This window comes from Molothrus aeneus, chromosome 1 (assembly GCF_037042795.1).
Source record: "Molothrus aeneus isolate 106 chromosome 1, BPBGC_Maene_1.0, whole genome shotgun sequence".
NCBI classification, from domain to species: domain Eukaryota; kingdom Metazoa; phylum Chordata; class Aves; order Passeriformes; family Icteridae; genus Molothrus; species Molothrus aeneus.
This window is the reverse complement of record NC_089646.1, coordinates 106,373,301-106,390,291: the sequence shown is the minus strand read 5'-3', so window position 1 is coordinate 106,390,291 and position 16,991 is coordinate 106,373,301. Positions and strand designations below refer to the sequence as shown.

The following is a 16,991-nucleotide window of genomic DNA, read 5'->3' as shown; positions in this document are numbered from 1 at the left end:
CTCTGGGGGCTGGGTTAAGGTTAGCATTTTGTTGTACTTTGTAACACTGTCTTATGATTCCTGGTGGTGAGTCTGAGCTGGCACTAGTACTCAGCATTGCCAGCATTCCCACACCTTGGGAGCCATCTATAGGAAACCATTCATAGTTACACCTTTTGCCTTTTCTCGCCAGAGAGCCAATCCATGTAGGAGATAGCTTCTTCCATCATCCTCTTCTCCTCCAGGCTAATTAACTCTTGAGAATTTTCAATATCATCGGGATATCAAATCCACTTGTTCCTTTGCTGTATCTCATGAATGTGTTTCCAGTCTTGTTTACAGTAAAACAACTATTTGGGGTTACGACCCAGAGATCTGCCCCAGGGCTGGAAAGCTATGAGTGGCAGGGTGTGTGGGATAGTCTGGGCAAGCACTAGGATAGTGGGTATTCCAACATCTTGAAATTTCACTCCTAAGCAAGTGCAGAATCCTGAGAAATTAAAAAAGTGTTTGGAAAAAGTATGCTGTCACCCTGGCAATTCTATAGTGATAGAAATCACTGCAAGGTGCTGTGGCCTGGCCCTGGCCTAATGAGCTCTGTTCAGTACATTCAGTTCCCTCAAGGAGAAGAGAAGGCCTCCAGATCTGACAATAAAACAAGAGCCACTGGAGCTACTCCGACTCCTGTGTCTGGCACCACTGCTGAACCTAAGAACCAACCTGTGCTGGTGTCAGTCACCCCTATACACAAGAGGAAGTGTCAGAAGCAAAAATCAGCTCATTTAGTAAGGGACAAAGGGGTTTATTCCAAGAGGGAGCAGGAGAAAGATGTAGAGAAAACAGGCTACTCTGAAACAGGGCTGTAATGAGAGAACAGGAGAAAGAGGAGAGATAGCTGCTGACTGGAGAGGAGGAAGATGAAGGATTCATACATGAGGCAGTACCACACAATCCCTATCTCTGAGTGAGCTGTGAGATACACAAAAAGGTTTCGGCTGTCGTCCAGGTGAACACGTTGTCTGTCACCAGCCTGCTCCAGTGTTGGGGTAATAAGAGAGCCAGTAGTCTGGAACTGGAGGATAAGGAAGCCAATCAGGTAGGATCCCTTTTTAGGAACTGAGACAGTGGCAGAGGGATTGGAAAAGTGACACAAGTCACTGTGGAGGTGACTCATGTCAGGTGTGAAGGGAAGATATTCCTTCAAGGGCGATGTTATACGTCACCCAGACAAGTGATGCACCTTGGAGAAAGGTATCAGTACCTGAGGGAAGTAGCCCTGCTGGAGGTGATTTATGATGCCCTGGACAAGAAGGGGCAGAGGTGCACAGTAAGTCCTGGACAAGAAGTATCCAGAGGTGCACAGTAAGTCAGGTGCATGTGACCCATGTGGTGGAAGTTTGTACAGAACCAGAACTGTCACAGTTTAAGCCAGCAGGCAGCTTCAATACCAGACAGCCCCTCACTCACCCTGATTCCCCCCACCTCTTCCATGGGATGGGGGATAGAACTGGTAAGGGGGGGAAGGAGAAGAAATAATAATTTGAATAATAAAAACAAGTGATGTACAGTGCAGTCATGCACTGCCCACTGACCAGTGCCCAGGCAGTTTTCAAGCAGCAGGAGCCCCTGGCCAGGTTCCTTTCCCCTCTAGGTTATTTATATACTGAACATGATGTCATATGGCATGGAATATCCCCTTGGTCAATGTGTCAGCTCTCCCAGCTGTGTCCCCTCACAATTTCTTGTTCCCCTCAGCCTGGTGGGGTGGTATAATAAGTTGAAAAGTCCTTGGCTTTGTTGCTAGTCATTGCTTAGCAACAATTAAAACATCAGTGAATTATCAGCATTATTCTCATTCTAAATCCAAAACAGCACTGTACCAGCTACTAGGGAGAAAATCATCTCTATCCCAGCAGAAACCAGGACACCAGTCTAGGAAAGTATTTTGATATTCTGTAAGACCATGGCTACTGTTGGTTAACTGTGTGACCTTACTCTTCTGAGCAGTGTGTGGCTGCATTTGCTGTGTCTGCTGTAGCCTCGCAATGGGAACGTACTGGGAAGCCATTCAACCCATTGCTTGGAGAGACCTATGAACTGATCAGGTAATGAACAGAGCTGCACTGGAGGGGGGTATTCCATGGCAGAGATGTTTCATTGATCTGTTAGCTGGCTTGCAGACTGCACTTCAGCTCGTAAGCTTCCAACAGCTGCTGTAGGTGCATGCACTGTGTGTTGATGTTCACCAATTGACCTTTCAGTGAAGAGAAACTACTTAACTTTTCAATTCAGAGCAGGCAAATGAAATTTGCCAGGTTTAAAAGCAAGTTTTAGCTACAAAAATTAATTTTCCCCCAAAATCTTATGAATGAAAAATGTGCATGGTACATAAGAGAGTGTACAGGAGTGTTCAGAGTACCTAATAAGCAGCATGAGTCTATTACTGTGTAGCTGTACCTAAGGCAGATTTTTCTTTCAATTAATGTTTTGACCTGTGTTTAGGTGAAGATTTAAGAAAGAGATCATTATCAAAAGTAGCTATATTGACTCATCAGATCTGGTAGTTCTTGTTTCTTTTTTATATTAAGTCCTTAGTTATTTAGGATGAGGATGTTCTATGTTTTAGTTGATCTTTTCAGTTTAACCTAGGCTTTTAATTATGTCTTGCACTGAGTACAGCAACTATGCATGGATCCAACTATCCCTTTCACCTCAGGAAAACCAACCACAACTTGATATGCAGGTATATGGTTTGGTTATCTTTATTTTGCAGAGATGATCTTGGATTTAGACTTCTCTCAGAGCAAGTCAGCCATCATCCACCAATAAGTGCTTTCTATGCTGAAGGCTTAAATAATGATTTTGTGTTTCATGGATCAATTTATCCTAAACTCAAATTCTGGGGCAAGAGTGTGGAAGCAGAACCAAAAGGCACGATGACTTTGGAGCTTCTTGAGTAAGTGGATCAGTAATAATTGAAGGGGTACAGTGCCTCATCCTTGATGATTAGAATGAATTAGTCTCAGGCTTAGGAATGGAGGTGTCCAGTACCCACATCCTAAAGCCTGGGGGCAGATCACTTTGTGGGGAGGAGGGGAGGGGAAGATGAAAAGAACTACCGTTGTTTCCCCATGCATGCTGCTAATAGCACCAGTGGGGACCTGGGCCTGGATGTTCTCCAAGTGCCTGGACATCAGTTCTGCTAAAGCCAGCATGCCTGAGTCCTGTTGGCTTTCCTCGTATCTTTCCATGTTAACAGTGATTGCACCAAAATGACTGTTTTAAGGAGCTGGTAAAATCAGTAGCAATAGTAGTTAATAAACTTCCTGGGTTTACTGATTTATTGCCATGCCCATTTCAAGACTTGGAATGATGATGGCTTATTGAAGGACAGACATCCTGTACACGGATACAGTATTTTAATTTTTATTCCCTTCCTTTAGGCACAACGAAGCCTACACATGGACAAACCCTACTTGCTGTGTGCATAACATTATTGTGGGCAAACTTTGGATTGAGCAGTATGGAAATGTGGAAATAACTAACCATAAGTAAGTTAGGAATGTGAGGACTTTCACTTCCTGCAAGTTTGAAAAGGAAAAGCATTTGGAAGTAATTAGTGCTCTCTTGTTCTGCCTTTAGAACTGGTGAAAAATGTGTACTAAGCTTCAAGCCCTGTGGCCTCTTTGGGAAGGAACTGCACAAAGTTGAAGGCTACATTCAGGACAAAAGGTAACAGCTTAATTCCAAATGGGAAACAAATGACTGCCCTTGGTTCTGAGGGGAGCTGTGGGATTGAATGCCTTTAACAGAGTCTGTCAAGGGCAAGAACCTGCAACAGCAGGGTTATGAATTCTGCACTTCCAGTAATGGAGTTTTAAAGTTCCCCTCAAAAGTTCTTCTTTCACATATTTTTGTCTGAAATGAGGAAATAAATCTCTATAAGCTCCTTTGTAAACTTAGTCTGCTTTTTTTGACAGCAAAAAGAAACTCTGTGCATTGTATGGGAAGTGGACTGAGTGTTTGTACAGTGTTGACCCAGCTACATTTGAAGCTTACAAGAAAAATGACAAGAAAAATACAGAAGAGAAGAAAAGCAGTAAACAGGTATTAATCATGTTAAGAGTTGAGATCTCAAAAGCATGATAAGACAGCTAAATATTTTAGTAGCATTTAAGAGCATTACAATTTCCTTCACTTACCTTCTCTTTCCTGGCAGGATACAAAATGGATTGGATAAGTACCAGTATTAAGGGATGAAATGCTTTTTTTGTCTTGAATTGATATTCAAACTTCCCAAAACTTGGTATGATTGAAATACTGTCTAGTTCATTACCTGCTTCTTCCTCCAAAGTTACATGGAGGAAATAACATATGCATTACTTGGGCCATTTCTGGGCCATATTCTAGTGGGAGAATTTTGATTCTTAGAAGCAGGACAGATTAGTTTCTTAACTTGATGGAAGATCATATTTTCCAGCTTTTATAAGGATTTTTATATTGCTTTCTATTAAATTTTCACAACTGTAAAAGTGCTGGCAATTTTTAATTTTTTTTTCACAATTGATTTTTTTCTCTTGTGAAAAACCTCATTCATAATTCTTCCAAACTTCTAATTAGCAGTAAGCTTTTTGTTTAGGGTGAATGGTGATGGTGACAACACACAACCTGGTGAAGAGCAGTCACTTGGATAGTAGTTTAAACAGGGATTGTTCCCCTTTGGTGACTGCAGCACTGCAGCCTTTTTTTTTTTTTATTTTTTGTTTGTTTGGGTGTTGATAATTTTTGAAGAAACTTATGAAGAAAAGAGATGGAGAACTCTGACAGCACTTGTGCCTGTGCAGGTTAAGATTGTTGCTGTATCTGAGCTTGCTCCAGTGCTTGTCATCAGGAGAGTGGTAAAGCACTGGGGATTGCTGCTTCTCTGGGAGTCTGACCTGGAGAACTCTAGGGAGAAGGAATAAAGAAAAACACACCCTGTGTGTTTGTTCAGCTGCCTGTTTGCATTTTCCAACAATGTTCAAGATGATCATTGCTTTTCACTTTGAAATGCAGCATCCTGTTGCATAAAGCTCAAGCTGCAGTGTTGCTCTGACTCTAGGAAAATGCTTTTCCTACTTAATTACCAGAACTCTTTCTATGTAGAAAGGGGTTTGTATGAACTGGGCTAGGTATGAACCAGGTAGTCTGTGCTGAATATGTACTCCCACTGTCCCTTGTGCCTGAGGAGCTGGTATATTCTATGGTTTTGGGGCATTTAGGTGAGCCAAGTCTCATGTGTAATGTCTGGATGTGGTTTGTCCCTTCATGGTAGGGAAGGATTCATTCAGGCATGAAGGCACATGGCTTTTTAAACTTCTCAGTAGAATTTCCAGATTTATGTAGTTGTTTTCCAGATATTACTTCTGCTACTTAGTGCTACATTGCTACCAATCAAGAAGTGCTTCTGCCTTCCTTGAGGGAACCTGCTCAGATGAGAGTTCAGAGGGGAAAATAATTTTTCAGGGATCTAGACAAAGCCTTCATGTATGCAAAGGTGATATTTTACTAACATCAGAAGAGTTATAGTAGACCCACAGTTAGGCCAGGATGGTTCTGCTCTGAATGAACTGCAGTCTTTTTTTAATTGAGATGAAGCATTTTATACAGAATTTTCAATGCAAATACATGGAAGAGAATAATGTAGGCAACAGCAATTGCCCTTATACATGCCTCATTTAGAGACACCTCATTTTAGAGGTTTTGCTTTGGCAGGTCTGTTAACTATCCTCACAGCAATATGCTGAATACTTGAGTAGCATTGAGCATAAAACATGGATCATTGTGGCAGGAGCACATGAAAATCTACATTTTACCTATTTCTCTGTAGCTCTTAAGCTATTTTAAAGTCTTGTATTCAACAAGGCAGAAATTGCATTGTGTATTGTAGCCTTTCTATAAAAGGCTTGGAGTTTGGCAGTGTGATATTGAATTGTCTTTGTTTTGATACAAGGATAATTTTCTGATGTGTTCTGCTTCAAATTCTCAATTTCTGAAGGATTGATCAGGATAATTTAAAGAACAGAATGATGGGTTGCCAGCACAGTTCAGATACAGTCAACTAAAAGCCCTGTTTGTCTTCCTAAGAACTGAGGGGCTGAACCTGGTCTGCACATTGTTCTCCTGACTTTCACTATTAAAAGCTCAGTGAAGCAGAATCTTTACTACTACTTCTGATTTTCTTGGAAGTACAACACGTGAATCATCTCAGAGGACAGCTGAGTGCATGTTGGGTACTGGATGTTTTCAGTATTATCTGATGCAACCATGGCCTAGCAAAGCCTATTAGCAGCAGGATTAAAGCTGCTGGCCTGTAGCCAAACATTTAAAGCATTAGTTGCCTTTAAGTTTGGTGTTAATCTCCGATGATCTCTGAAACATGCTGCTGTTTTTAGCTGTGATTGTGACACCAGGTTTTCTTGGGAGAGCCTTATTCACTGTCCAGCATGGCTTTAGTTTGATCTTCCAGCATCCACTTCTGTGGTGGAATTAATGTCAGCAGCATCAGAGCCCAGCTGCTTTAAAGCTGTGTGTAAAATGGGAAATGGTTTAGATCTAGTTCAGGTCATACCTACACTGGGATCACCAATTACTCTCCTGCCCCAGTAACCCTCTGTGGAGTTTTTTACTTTCAGGGAAAAGTCCTGTGCCTACAGCTGCCTCAAGGTTGTATGTGTCACCCTTCATACCCTTTCCAGAAGCTGTAGCTAATTTAGGATATTAATTTCACATTGCAGTTTGCCATTTCAGTGCTGCAGTGGTTAATGCAAAGGAAGTTTCTGCTGGGCACAGAGCAGTAGAAAGGGCTTTTTGTTGTGCACAAACTGGGCACCATCTGCACTATGTGCTGGTGTTTCTTTGTTGTGGAAGGATGAGAAATGTGGCTTTCATTCTTCACCTTTAATGAAGCACAAGTGAAGTTAAGTATCAGACATGAAAATGCTTGTACTTGAGGAAAGAGGACATCTCTGAGGCGGAGAAATTGACATTTCTTAGCGCTTGAACATCCAGCTTGCATCTACAAAGATGTTGATGCAAGAAACTGTTGGTAGTGTTCAACTACCAACAGTTTTGGGAGGGAATTGGGAGTATGTGTGCTATGTTAATGCCTCAATCCTTGACAAGAAAAGTTTCTTTGCTGAAATTACTCACCTTTAGTCAAGGAAATAATTTTCTGTAAGTTCCAGTATTGGAATGATTGGGTGTAAATAGTTCATGACATCAAAGCACCGTTCTTTTCTTTGTGTGCTGCCTTTAGGTGGGCAATACCGAGGAATCAGATGAGATGCCATTGCCTGACTCTGAGAGTGTGTATGTTATTCCTGGAAGTGTTTTGCTATGGAAGATAACTCCAAGACCTCCAAATTCAGCACAGGTCAGCTATGCTTCTCCTTATTGAAAGTGTGTGCTATCCTGTTACTCTGTATGGTTTACACACAGCACATCCATTTGCTGACTTTGTTTGGATTTGCCTGTTTATTGCAACAAGCCTCCCCACCACAACTGTAACTTTCTAATGTGGGGTTGGAAGGATAATTGCCACAGACATCAATCTAGGATCAGTGGAATTTCTCTGGAAAATGGGATGCTTCATGTAGATAGTGGCATGGGGCCTTTCCCCACCTCTTCTCTCCACTCTGCTTCCCCACTGAGGCACCAGCCTTGTAAGAAATCACACTGAAGGGTTTTATTAGAGGCCAGACATTTCCAAGGACAGACCTGCATGGCACAAGTTGGTGTGGGAAGGGCTGTGAAGCTGGAGAACCACTAGGCAGAATACAAGGATATTATGTGCAGCTGAGAAGACAAATAATTGGTACAGAAAAGATGCCCCCACTGCAGTAATCTAGGGGGACATCTCTCTATGGAGATAGAGAAAATACTAGTAGGACTGGAAAAAGAAGATAAGAGAGAAATAGTGCACTGAGTAATTGGATGCTGGCCTCCTTAAGCAGAAACAGCAAGGATCACCTACACTGCCTGTAGGTGATCCAAAACAGTGCAGTTTTGTTGGTATCTTGAGCAATCCTATATTGACTGATTAAGTAATACAAAAGCACTTGGATGTTTGTTTTTAGACAGCAGTTTCCTTTTGTATTAACACAGTAGCTAGAGGTGTCATAAGGTCACCTTTCATCTTTGTCTCTGAATTTCAGATGTATAATTTTACAAGCTTTGCTATGGCTTTGAATGAGTTGGACAAAGAAATGGAGAGTGTCATTCCCAAAACTGACTGCCGGCTACGACCAGATATCAGAGCTATGGAAAATGGAGAAATAGGTAACTTCAGTTATGGGCAAAGGGGGTTTTGTTTTTTCTTAAAACTGAGGGACTGAGAAAACAGTTGTTAGATGAACAGCCAGAGGAAGTATCTCCCCATGCATTCCTCCATGCTGCCAGGCAGTAAGTCTTTAACACAACCTTCTGCAGGCTGTGTTGAGCTTCGGGTGTCACCCACCTGTACAGGGGATGGTTGGGATGGAGGTGATCTTCTTCATAGTCACCCATATCTGCTGCTGTGGTTTAGACTGGTGACCAAAGCAGTGTTGATTAACAATATCTGCATAGTGTTAAGGAAATACTCGTGAACTTTTCAGTTTGTCTGTTTCCATCAGCCTGATGCAGAGGAAGTGTTTTGCTGTGCCAGTTCTGAGAAATCCAGTCAAAACTATTAAAGTGAAACTGCAATGCCAAAAAATACACTTGATAATACACAAAATTATACTTCACTGGGAGTTGAACACTCTGCTGTCCTAGAAGAGTGAGTTAGAAGTACATGATGGGACTTTCAGTGAATAGGAGCAGTGTGCTTTTAGACTAACATTAAAGCAGGATGGCAAGCTTTGTAGACTAACAGTATGGGGGTTCATGTTTTCTCTGGCTTGCTAATTGATTGGGTAAATCCTGATTTGGTTTCAGCTGTATAACAAGGCAAAAACTATGACACTTCTGGTAAGTAGTCTGAGATCTAGCAATAAAAACCAGTGTCATGGTGTAACACAGTGCAGTTGTGCAGTTTTATTTCTTTTTACTCAGAAGCTGATAACCATTTCTTTGAGTCTTTTACAATAGATCAGTGAATTCCCACAACCACTCTCTCCTGCCTGCTCAACTGTTTTGTGGCCAGGATGATGGATATATTTGGTTCAGAGCATCCCCAGTAATTTGTCTGTGTAAATTTAAAGAGCAAATAACTATGCTGTTAGCAACAGACCATATTCCTTCATGATAGACTAGCAGCATGAAGTTTGAATTGCAGCTAGTAATACACAGTGGGTTAGTAGCTGACAGGGAATGGCTGGTAGAAATAGTTAAGAAAATCATTCTTGGAAAACTTGTGTATGAAATGCTTTTAGAGGATTCAGGAAAGTGAGATTGACTTTCATCTAATCTGCTTCTGAGTCTGACTTACTCCTCAGACCTTCTGATCATCCTTTCTTGGCAAAGAGAAGCAACTGCTCTGCTTGTTTGGGATGCTGCATTAGTGCATTACAAAAAAAAATGAAGGGATGCTGCAGAGACAATTCTTTTTAATATGGAAATGAGTATTCCATACCTCTGGTGATGAGGAACTAGACACTAGTAGCAACTTAACTCAAAACTCAACAAGAAGCAGGTGGCCAGATTTCTGAAATAAATTGATCATATATTCAGTTTTCCTACTGAAATAAATTCTACGTATGCCACCTCCCTTAGCTCACATTTGCTATCATGTAGACATATTTCCATAGTCCTCAGGCCATGGATAAATATATATTTAGCAGTCTTAAAGACCAGGATGCCACTGGCTGATCCTTTGCAAACGCTGGCTTGCCTTTGCTCTTAGACAAAACCAGTAAAGTAACCTTCATGTTCTGTAGATGGCTTTTTAAATGGACATTTTCTACTACTGCCCTTATTTATTTTCTGGGTCAGATGAAGTAATGTCCCTGTCTTATATATTATGCTTTAATATCTTCTGTATTTTTCTGTATTTTTATTCCTTCAAGATCTGGCTAGTGAAGAAAAGAAGAGGCTAGAGGAAAAACAGAGGACTGCCCGCAAAAATCGTTCCAAGTCAGAGGAAGACTGGAAGACGAGGTTGGTGCCCTTGCCTCTGTGTGTGTGTAGTTACATAAAGGCTTTGAACATTCAAGCTAGGTGACAGTCTCCACTGGTGACATGCAGTGAGTGTTGTGCCAGCATGAAGAGCAGACAGACAGCAGCAGGTCTGCAGTGCTGCCGTTGTGTTTGCAGACTCGCTCCCAGCGGGATGTAGCGCTTCCAGAGGGAAGCGCCAGGCTTGCTCTGGTTCCTTCTCTCACTGCTTGCACACCCATATGCAAACACAAACTGTTGTCTTCTCTGAGCACTTCTTGCTTCTGGCATGACAAAGATGTTACCTCTGACGGCTGCTGGTAAGGACTGTTGTTGCTGGTTAGTTTTAATTGCCTCAAATTTGCATGCCTGGCCAAAGAGAAGAGGAGATGCTCCCTCCTTGTGAGCTTGCCCATGACTTCTCAGCCCCGTGGCTCTGTGCTGACAATGCTGTGTTCTCACAGTTTATCACCCAGTTATCCAAGACCCTGCCTTCTTATGGAGGGGGCCCCTAACTACAAAAGAGGAGCTAAGGGGAAGTTAGCATACAAGGGACCTGCCAGGATGTTTTGGGGATTTTTTGGGGGTTTTCTTTAAACTATGAGGAGTCAGCTGGGAGCTCTTGCACACAAGCAAGAAGAAATTGTGAAAATGTGACCAGATGAATCAAGTTTGACCAGGCAAAGTCTATTTAAAAGCATAGTAGTGAGTTGGCATTATCCTCCCAGAAAAAACAATAGTAGTGCTAAACTTTAAATAAGCAAGGTTCTTCTCTTCTGTATTATTAATACAGTCAGACACTCTGGATTAAATATCTTTAAAATATTTGTAACAATAAATCACGTTTTTCTTTTTTTTTTTTCTTTTTTTTTTTAAATGAAGTCACCCATCATCCCAAAATCCCAGGTTTGGACATGTCTGCCTTTGTCTTTTTCCTATGCCTGCTCTCCTGAAGTGTTTGGGTTTGTTTGCATAGAGACTGATGGAGAATAACATCTTTGTAAAGCTTCTAAGTGCTGGACAGCCTTGCACCTTTCACTTCCTTTCCTGAATTCAGAGTGCTTCTAGCTCTCACCAGGTATTTTCAAACCTGGGATAGTTACATAGTATTCTTCCAGGTGCCTGAAGTAGCTTAAATATAGCTTAAAGCACCTGAAGCTGGAAATTGGGGAATTCCCATGGAGCTGTGGTTTTTGGGTTATATAATTAGCACAGATGCCATTCACAAGGTTCTGCAACTGCTGTTGTGCAGATTGTGTAAACCTGTTCAGCACGAATCTGGGATATCCTTTAAGAACTCTTTGCTTTCCAGGATGTTTCTAAAGCTTTGGCAGAAAATTCCTGGTGTCTGATCTCTTTAGCAGGAATGCCAGGTGTGGCTGCCTATAAAGGATGAATGTTAAGTTTAAGGAGAGTTGTGCTATGGGGGTAAAAGTGCATGCTGTGAAGAAGTGTCCTACCCATCTGTAGGTCTTATTCTGCTGTGCATATGAGCAGAGCTCAGATCTAAACTGCTGCCATTTCCTTGCCACAGAAAAACAGGCTTCTTGCCTTGTCTGGTAGAATTCCTCCTTCCTAAGACAATTCTCCAAAGTGCACAGTAATTTTTTTTTAATATATAATTTTATTATTCTGAATCCACTTTACAAGTGAAGTCTTGGTGTTTCTCAAGAGGTGATTAATGTTGAACACTTACTATTTTAGATGCTGACCAGTAATCTTAAGTCTTGAGTAAAAATATTTAATTCAGTTTTGAAATACAGCAGTGGTCTGTTAATTTTGGTGAAGCCTGTCCCATCTTCCCCACATCACTGACTGATTTAGGTCTTACAGGTCTCTCAGGCTTAGTTCTTCCCACTGCCTTTCTCCTTCCTATTGAAGTAGGTGGATACTGGAGGAGGGGCACTCTGTCCTGACCTGTGCAAGTGTTGAGGACACACTAATGAGCTGTGGGCTGGTAGAATTTCTTAATCTGAGAGGTGAGGTCACTGTGCTTATAGCCCTGTCTCACGGCAAGTGTTTGGCTTTAGCTCTGGAATGAGCTGCTGTCACCAATGAAATGGACAGTTAAGCCAATCCAGACACTTCTTATTTGGGAATAGCTGACTCCTCCTGTGGGAGGAGAAGCAGGAGTGATCTGTGTACAGTACTAGGGGTGAATGACTTCTGTTGACTTTTTTGTTGCATTTCTTCCAGCACAGCTCTCTCAAATCCTTTGAGCCAAGCAAGACTTGCCTGTTAGCTGCCCTGCTTTGTAACACAACCCTGCAGTACTGGTGGCCTTTGGGTTTTTACCTTTTAAAGAGATCAAGTCAGATGTGGTTCAAATGTGCTTTTACTCTTCTGAAACATTGCTGGAGAAGGGAAGAGCAGAGTTAAACAGGCTGCCTTGCACACAGATCATTTACTTAAGTGAGTGTGGTCACTATAGTGAGTCATAGAAACAACTGGTTTCTGTGGTCAGTGAGAGGTGAAAGGAAGCTGTGGAGCACATTACCACAGAAACAGCTTCTACCAAGCTGGCTCATGCCATAAGTGTGGCTTGGCAAAATACAGAAGGAAGTCAAAATGCTTGAGGTCTGGTACTGTGTGCTGTTGAGGCACAAGATTGAGTAACTGGGCCAAACAGAAAGTGGCATTCACTGTGTTCTATATGGTGCCTCCAGATTAAGCAGGAGGAGAGAAGAAAGGAAAGAAAGCAGGTGCTCAACATCAGTGTTTCTATTAATAACAAGCTTAGTAAAAGCCTGCAAGTAGCTCCGTGCAGATGGAATCAGCTTTCTGGGCATTGAGATTGAGTCTCCTGCTGCCAACAGTGTTAACACAACAGTTAACTTGTAATAATCCAGAACTGCTCCTGCAGCCTGTGGGTGATGTTTCATCCTCATTGAGGGTAGCTGGCACACTTGTTCTGAGTTACCTGCTGGTCAAACCGAAGGGGAGGAAGCTAATGCACAGGCAGTGGGAACAAGGACGAGTCACCTGTGAAGAACAGAGATGAGTTATATAGGGATGGGGTAAGGAAGGCCAAGGCAAAGCTGGAACTTGGCAAAGCATTGAAAAAAAAAATAACACAAAGGGCTTCTACATATAGGTTATTCAGAAAAGAAAGGTCAAAGATGGTGATGGTTTTTAAGGTGTTTTCCAGCCCAGGTCACTCTACAATTCTATGAAGAAGTGCATTGCAAAACAAGGCTTTAAAAAAACAAGGGGTAATTTAGATCCAGGGATATAATATTTGTTTTCAGGACTGCAGTGCTTGTGGTGTTTACATGTCTTGCAAAAACTTACTCCTTGTGCATGCCAGAATGGTTTTTCAAAACTGCTTTGAAATAAAGCTGTATCTGTCCTTTTTTTTTTAAGCAGTAATCTTGGCAGCTTCAAATGGCAAAACACTGGTGTCAGTAATTCCATCTCAGAGACATTTAAGTAGTGTTGCAAATGGGAAAATGTAATCACTGAAGATGACTTTAAACTCACAAATTTAAAACCAAGAGGACTCCTGCAACAATTATTTTGTGCTGTGTATTTTATACCATCTGCTGAAGATGCAGCAAAGTAGTTCTAAACTTGTACAAGTGAATCTTAATAGCTTCACTAACATGCTGTGTGTTTCCTTGCAGATGGTTCCACCAAGGCCCCAATCCCCACACTGGTACACAGGACTGGCTTTACTCTGGCAACTACTGGGACAGAAACTACTTTAATTTACCTGATATTTATTAAAATGCAGTAAGGAGCCTCTGACTGATACAAATAAGTCTTAATCTGTTTTAATGTTTTCCCTTGTTCTACTTATCTCCTGAAAATACTGACATGTTATCAAACAGAATATTAAGCATCTCTGCAATAAATCTGGTGGTACATGATCTGCAGTCCTAAAGGTAGGGGAATAACTTTTCTGGCTGATGGTGGATCCTGCCTGGACAAAGTTGCTGTGGTTTCAAGCTGCCCTGAGTACACCTATATTAGGTTGTGGTGTATGAGGAGTAGAACACCTTCAGCTGTTCTGTGAATACTTTATTTTGTAGATAACATTGGCACAAGTAAAACTGGTTTTATTTATTGTGACATGGGAATGTTTAAAAAGCACACAAAGTAATTGCAATATTCTATTCTTAAATGAAGAAAAGGCTGTCACTTCTGTAAAGATGTAATTTTTCATAAAGTGACTTTTCTTTTACTAAACTAATTCCCTTGAAGCCTGAGCTCTGCTCAGAAGATTCCAGAAGTGTTCCCATCTCTGGAGCAGTAATGCAGTTGTTCAAACATTACTCAGAGGTTATTTATTCAATGTTTTGTGCAGTGTGTTTTGAATTTTGCTCTCCTGTTTTGCTACCAACCTTATGATTTAAGGAATTAAGAGCCATTTAAATATCTACAGATTTGATTTGAACTGCACACTAGTAACAGGTTTTAAAAGAATCTGTTTCATGCACTAGAAGTTCCGGTGCCCAGCACCACTGCAAGAACCTAATCAGTCCAGGAATGACCTGGTGGAATATGGCAGGGGGACAGGACTGTGTCTGTACTGTGCAAACTCCCTGCAAGGAAGTCTTGTGCATTTCAAAGGTAGTACAGCACCTCAGTGAGGCCTCCTGTGCACAGCTGCTTTACCCCTTTTCAGTGGGGTGCATTCAATCTTAGTCTGTTTATACTGAACTGTGTACAGAGCTTCTAGAGGGCAAGCTGCTCTTTGTACAGTATTTTAACTGCTGTCTGGAGGTTAGTGTTAATTGAATAATTTAATTGCTACTAAATAAAGGCTTCAAAACTTCTTGCATCTAGTCTAAAGTGAGTGGTGTTCAACAGTACTGACCCCTTCTGAGCAAGCTTCATCCAAAACCTGCTGTAGTGAGGACAGGTACTGTTTCTCTGTGCTCCATGGACCTCTCTTCTCCATAAGCAAGGAAGAGTCTCTTTCTAGGGGGTGGGGAGGGCTGGGGAACTGAGAGCTTCCTGCAGCTTGAGCTTTAAGTGGACTACTGAAACTGTTAATAAGGCAATGAGATGCTTTCTATTTTTATTCTAGGCACTTCTCACATTACCCAGGTCCTGATGCTGAGACATATTTGCATAGATAAGGGAAAGCTTTTTCCTTGGCACCTTTTCCTGTGAGGGGCCAACTCTCACAGTGACCAGTAGATGCAGGATTTTAGTACCTATCTGCAGGAAGCCTCTACTTGGGCCAGAGCTTATGTCTGGACTGCTGTGCAGCTTCCAGGTGTGAGTCTGAGATCTGGAGAAGTAGCCTGGCTGTTGGGCCAGTGCAGGTCACACAGCACTGAACACTGAGTGCCAAGGAAAGCACAACATTTAGTTCCTGCCTGCTCCCCATGTCAGCACAGTGAGAGGCTGGGTGGCTCCTCACTGGAACAGCTCCAGCAGATGTGGCAGTGGGCACAGTTCACACAAGGCCAACACTGGGGATGTTCAACATGGGAATGCAGTTCTAATTGCTGGTGGTTTTTTTTGAACATTTGCTTAACATTATTTGATTTATTGCAATGTAAACTCCATCCATCCTGACCATTTCCTGAAGTGCAAACAGCCTCCCTTCTCTACCTGTTTAAAAATTAACATTAACTCAGTAGGTAAGTGTGGAAGAACTACTTTAGATGCTACCTAAATGCACTCCAAGGGGAGGGTATTTTTCCCCACTCTGAATATTACACAAACACTAAAAGTTCAGGCTACAGGCAAAAGGATATGTATAAATATGAGGCTAAAATTGTGGTTCTTTGAGACTAAAATCAGAGCAGGACTTGGAAACAATAACAAGCAGAGGAAAGCAGTGTGGGTGTGTTATATAGGACAACTAGTTTAAGCAATCATCTCTATTTTATTTTGAAAAGGGATAAATTAAGTTTCTAGTAGCAAAATCCAAACAGCAGCATGTTCCTATGTGGGAAGTAAGCATTGTTTTTCAGTACCCTGCTCTGGGTATGGAGTCTGATCTAACGGTGGCCTGAACAAAAAGTGGAGAATTTCCCGACTTAATTTTTCTAGCATCACATAATTTGGAGCAGGTATTTGTGACAGCTGACCATGTTGTTAATCTTCTCCCCTGGAAAAGCTGAGCAGTGCCCAGGAATAAGGACCCCCACCTGCAGCAGGACAAAGGCTTCATGGTAATTTTCCCCTTGTCTCAACTAAGTTACACAACAGAAGGTCCATACATTAGAGTGTGTGCATGTCCCAGGCACCTGAGGCTAAAAAGACACAAACAGCTGTGGGAATCAGGAGCAGTTAGTTCCAGTCATATTGTAAATCTTTATGTCTTAAACAAACACACCTAGACCTAGGGAAAGCAAGCATGATACAGAAGGGAGCTGGGACAGCAAACACCATTTGTTATGTGAGTGACAAACACCTGCAACCTAAAAAAATAAAAATGAAAAAATAAAATGTTGTCAGAGCAGAGGCTATTTTGTCCAGTATTTCTGAAACTGAAGTTTGACAAACTTTCCTAAAAGTTTAGGTTTTTTTACAAAAAGCAACTGTTAATCTAGAACTCTACCTAAGCTCAACTCTCCTTTACAAAAGGCTCTGCTGTTCCAGGGAGAAGGGAGGCAGGACAGCCCCAGGCTGGAGGATTTCTCCAGCTGGGCAAGGGCTGAGCTGGGCACATGCCACCACAGGGAAGAGATGCTGGTGAAAGCCTCACCTAGAAAGATGGGCACCAGCTCTCCTGCTCTTTGTGGAAGGATGGCTGCAGAAACTCACCAAGTCCAGCAACCACAGGCAACCACCACCATTTTTTTTCTAAGTGAAAAAACTTAGGTCACTGCTGGAATAATCAATCTTTCAGTCAAGGAGAATCAAAACTAGGGCTCCAACTGGCCACTAGCTCCTCTCCTTAGCCACAGGACACAGGGATTACATCTAAGGTCCCC

At 41.9% G+C, this 16,991-nt stretch overlaps 1 protein-coding gene across 3 annotated transcripts in view; it reads left to right on the top strand.

Annotated features, from left to right (window-relative positions):
* The window catches only part of OSBPL1A (oxysterol binding protein like 1A), a 77,332-nt gene extending 62,454 nt beyond the window's left edge, over positions 1 to 14,878 (top strand). For all 3 annotated transcript variants that reach the window (XM_066562467.1, XM_066562474.1, XM_066562479.1), the window contains 9 exons: positions 1,987 to 2,084; positions 2,753 to 2,935; positions 3,423 to 3,530; positions 3,622 to 3,711; positions 3,960 to 4,086; positions 7,277 to 7,393; positions 8,175 to 8,298; positions 10,008 to 10,098; positions 13,719 to 14,878. In XM_066562467.1, the coding sequence (XP_066418564.1) occupies positions 1,987 to 2,084; positions 2,753 to 2,935; positions 3,423 to 3,530; positions 3,622 to 3,711; positions 3,960 to 4,086; positions 7,277 to 7,393; positions 8,175 to 8,298; positions 10,008 to 10,098; positions 13,719 to 13,821 (1,041 nt within the window). In that variant the 3' untranslated portion in view covers positions 13,822 to 14,878. The remainder of the gene's footprint in view (positions 1 to 1,986; positions 2,085 to 2,752; positions 2,936 to 3,422; positions 3,531 to 3,621; positions 3,712 to 3,959; positions 4,087 to 7,276; positions 7,394 to 8,174; positions 8,299 to 10,007; positions 10,099 to 13,718) is intronic.
* Positions 14,879 to 16,991: the final 2,113 nt, after the last annotated feature.